The sequence below is a fragment of the Nicotiana attenuata genome, unplaced genomic scaffold (genome assembly GCF_001879085.1).
Source record: "Nicotiana attenuata strain UT unplaced genomic scaffold, NIATTr2, whole genome shotgun sequence".
Lineage (NCBI taxonomy): Eukaryota > Viridiplantae > Streptophyta > Magnoliopsida > Solanales > Solanaceae > Nicotiana > Nicotiana attenuata.
This window is the reverse complement of record NW_017670440.1, coordinates 157,660-160,660: the sequence shown is the minus strand read 5'-3', so window position 1 is coordinate 160,660 and position 3,001 is coordinate 157,660. Positions and strand designations below refer to the sequence as shown.

Genomic DNA, 3,001 nt, shown 5'->3' with positions numbered 1-3,001 from the left:
CGGGTCGTGATAGGACTCCGCTCAAGACAGCGGTGGTATTGAGACCAATGATGAATATATGAAAGAAATGCCCCAAACTAAGTTTTGGAAATTATATGAAGATTATGTGATTTGCATACTTGATTTACTCATGTGATGTACTTGTACTTGTTTAAGAGTTCTTTCTAGTAAAATGGTGTTTAGTTATACATACTAGTACTATTCCATGGTACTAACGTCCCTTTTGCCGGGGGCGCTACATTTTTTTTAATGAATGTAGGTGGCTCCATAGCGGATAGTGTCGATCATGTGTAGCGGAGCATCCTTTTTCACAGAGTCTTGGTGAGCCCCTTTCTCCTTCAAGGGGTTATATTGTGTATCTTCTTATTTCGGACTTGCACTTTTGAGGTATAGCCGGGGCCTTGTTGCCGGCGTTGTTATCACTGTCTGTTGTATCCTTAGAGGCTCCGTAGACGTTTGTGTGGGTTATGTCTGGGTATTGGGTAGGTCAATGGACTATGTTGTAATCTTGTACTCTTGCTTTCTTCTAAACTATAACTTGTATGGAACCTTGGAAGTTTAACCACATTTTAATGTTGTGATATAAAGTGAACTAAGATAGTGAATGTACTATCGTTTCTAGTTTAAATAAAGGTAAGCATGGCTTCCTTATTCCTATTGAGTTGGGTAGGTAGTGGTTGATAAGGCTTGCTCAGTTGGGTTCACTCGATTGAGCGTTGGTCGCGCCTCCCGAAGTTGGGGCGTGACAGATATAAAGGGAAATGACTTAGAAGATGATGAGATTTAATCCGTTTTGCTGAAAAAATTTGGAGAAACTTTGTCGAAGGGGACAATGATAAAATGGTACCACAATTTGCCGCCCAATTCTATCGATTCTTTCGCCATGCTCGCCGATTCGTTCGTAAAGGCACACGCTGGAGCAATAAAGGTCGCGACCAGGAAGTCGGTCCTGTTCAAAGTGAGACAAATGGACAATGAAATGCTAAGGGAATTTATTTCTCAATTTAAGATGGAATGCATGGACCTGCCCCCGGTTACCGATAATTGGGCTATCCAAGCATTTACTCAGGCTCTGAACGAGCGAAGTTCGGTAGCATCACGTCAATTGAAGCAGAATTTGATTGAATATCCAACAGTGACCTGGGCCGATGTGCATAATCAGTACCAGTCAAAAATCAGAGTCGAGGATGATCAGTTAGGAGCCCTGTCCGGTTCCGTTTATCTATATAGATCCGAAGGCAGGATTCGAAGAGACATTGATAGAGAGCCCCGATCGAACAGGGATCGATACCAACCTTATGGCGCAGATCGTAGGAACAATAGATCAGGACGTAATCCCGTTCGCAATGATCGAAGGAATGATCAAGGTCAAAATTCCCGAGGGCTTATGAGTAAGAGTGGCTTCGATAAACATGTCGAGCCTAAGGAAGCACCACGGTTATTAGAGTATAACTTCAGCCTCGATGCTTCGGGTATTTTGTCAGCCATTGGACGAATCAAAGATACTAGGTGGCCTCAACCCCTACAGACTGATCCAGCTCAAAGGAATCCAAATCAAACATGCAAGTACTATGGAACCCATTATCATAGAACCGAAGACTGCAGACAACTAGGGGAGGAGGTAGCTCGTTTATTCAACGAAGGTCATCTTCGAGAGTTCTTGAAAAAATCACTTCAGAGACAGGGATGCAAACAGGAAGAACGAACAGGAAGAACGAACCGCAACACATGATTCATATGATCGTCGGTGGGGTCGATATCCCTCAGGGTCCAACATTTAAATGCACCAAAGTCACGATCACAAGGGAGAAACGTACCTGGGACTGTCGCGCCCCCTTTTTCCCTCGTGGGAGTTCGGGTTTCAACATTCATTGGGATCAACTCGTTTCCTTTTGGGAATTGGGTATTTGAAGAGTCGCCACCTAACGGATTAAGGTGCGTTAGGGCACCTAGAGCAATTAACTCATGTAACGAGTTTGCATTACCAGAGATTAGGGTAAGGGCTTGAAATAACCTTGAGGGGAAGGTGTTAGGCACCCCTCACGGTCCACAACAGTGGGTCCCGACCGAACTTAGTTATGTGAATTAGTCATTTAACAGGTAAGCAGTCTAAGCACACATTTGCAAATAAAGGAAGTATACACAGTCTAAGCACACATACTTAAACTAAAGAAGTTTGAACAGTCCGAACATACATAAATTAAGGAAGGGAAGTCCTAAGTTGGTTAGCCTATAGGATCATATCTGTACAATACCCGGTAAGCCATCCTCAAATAGAGGGGTTACACGTGGCATTAGCGCACATGTCATCATATCCTTTTACTACCCATTACCCTCCCCTTAGTGGTTATATAAGCGAGTTTAATTAACGAACTCTAAACGTGCTTTATCCGTCCCTTCCTTGTGGTCCCGGAGGTGTTTAGGAACTCTATACTTAGGCAGTTCTAGACACCCCTAAGGTATTTAAAAGGTAAAATCTAAGCGACAACAAAGAACACATAGGACTGTCAAATAGGGAAGCAATTAAGTGGCTCATGTTTACCTCCACACATAAACAGATACGTAGCACGTCTCAAACAACTGATATAAAGAAACTTAGAAAGCCTTAGAACATGATATCTAGATGAACATCACAAACACAGAATATGTAGCATTTGTTTTAAAGAGAAGTGGTAGAACCCTAATCAGCTTGCCTATTGATTTTATAGCCTGTTAAACCTGGACGATTTCACACAAAAATAGAGCCCAATTTCACAGTTATAAGACCATTAATTACCTAAGGCTTGCCTAGGCGTGGGTTTGTATGCAATCATAATTCTGTGCGACGTAGACATGATTTAGAACCAATGCAAACAGTGTCCTAAATCAGGATTTCTAATGCACAGAGAGAGATGGTCACTTTATTAAGCATGATCACAGCAATAGTTTAATTATAGAATTCCTAAGTGATTATGACTTTAGGCAGAATCAGAAATAAAATGATGACTATAACATGTTTCCT

At 42.1% G+C, this 3,001-nt stretch overlaps 1 protein-coding gene across 1 annotated transcript; it reads left to right on the top strand.

Moving 5' to 3' along the window:
- The first annotated feature begins 832 nt into the window (after positions 1-832).
- On the top strand, positions 833-1,781 carry LOC109239437. Its single transcript, XM_019406006.1, has 3 exons — positions 833-1,090; positions 1,196-1,566; positions 1,679-1,781. The coding sequence occupies exons 1-3, from the start codon at positions 833-835 to the stop codon at positions 1,779-1,781; spliced, it is 732 nt and encodes a 243-aa protein (XP_019261551.1).
- Positions 1,782-3,001: the final 1,220 nt, after the last annotated feature.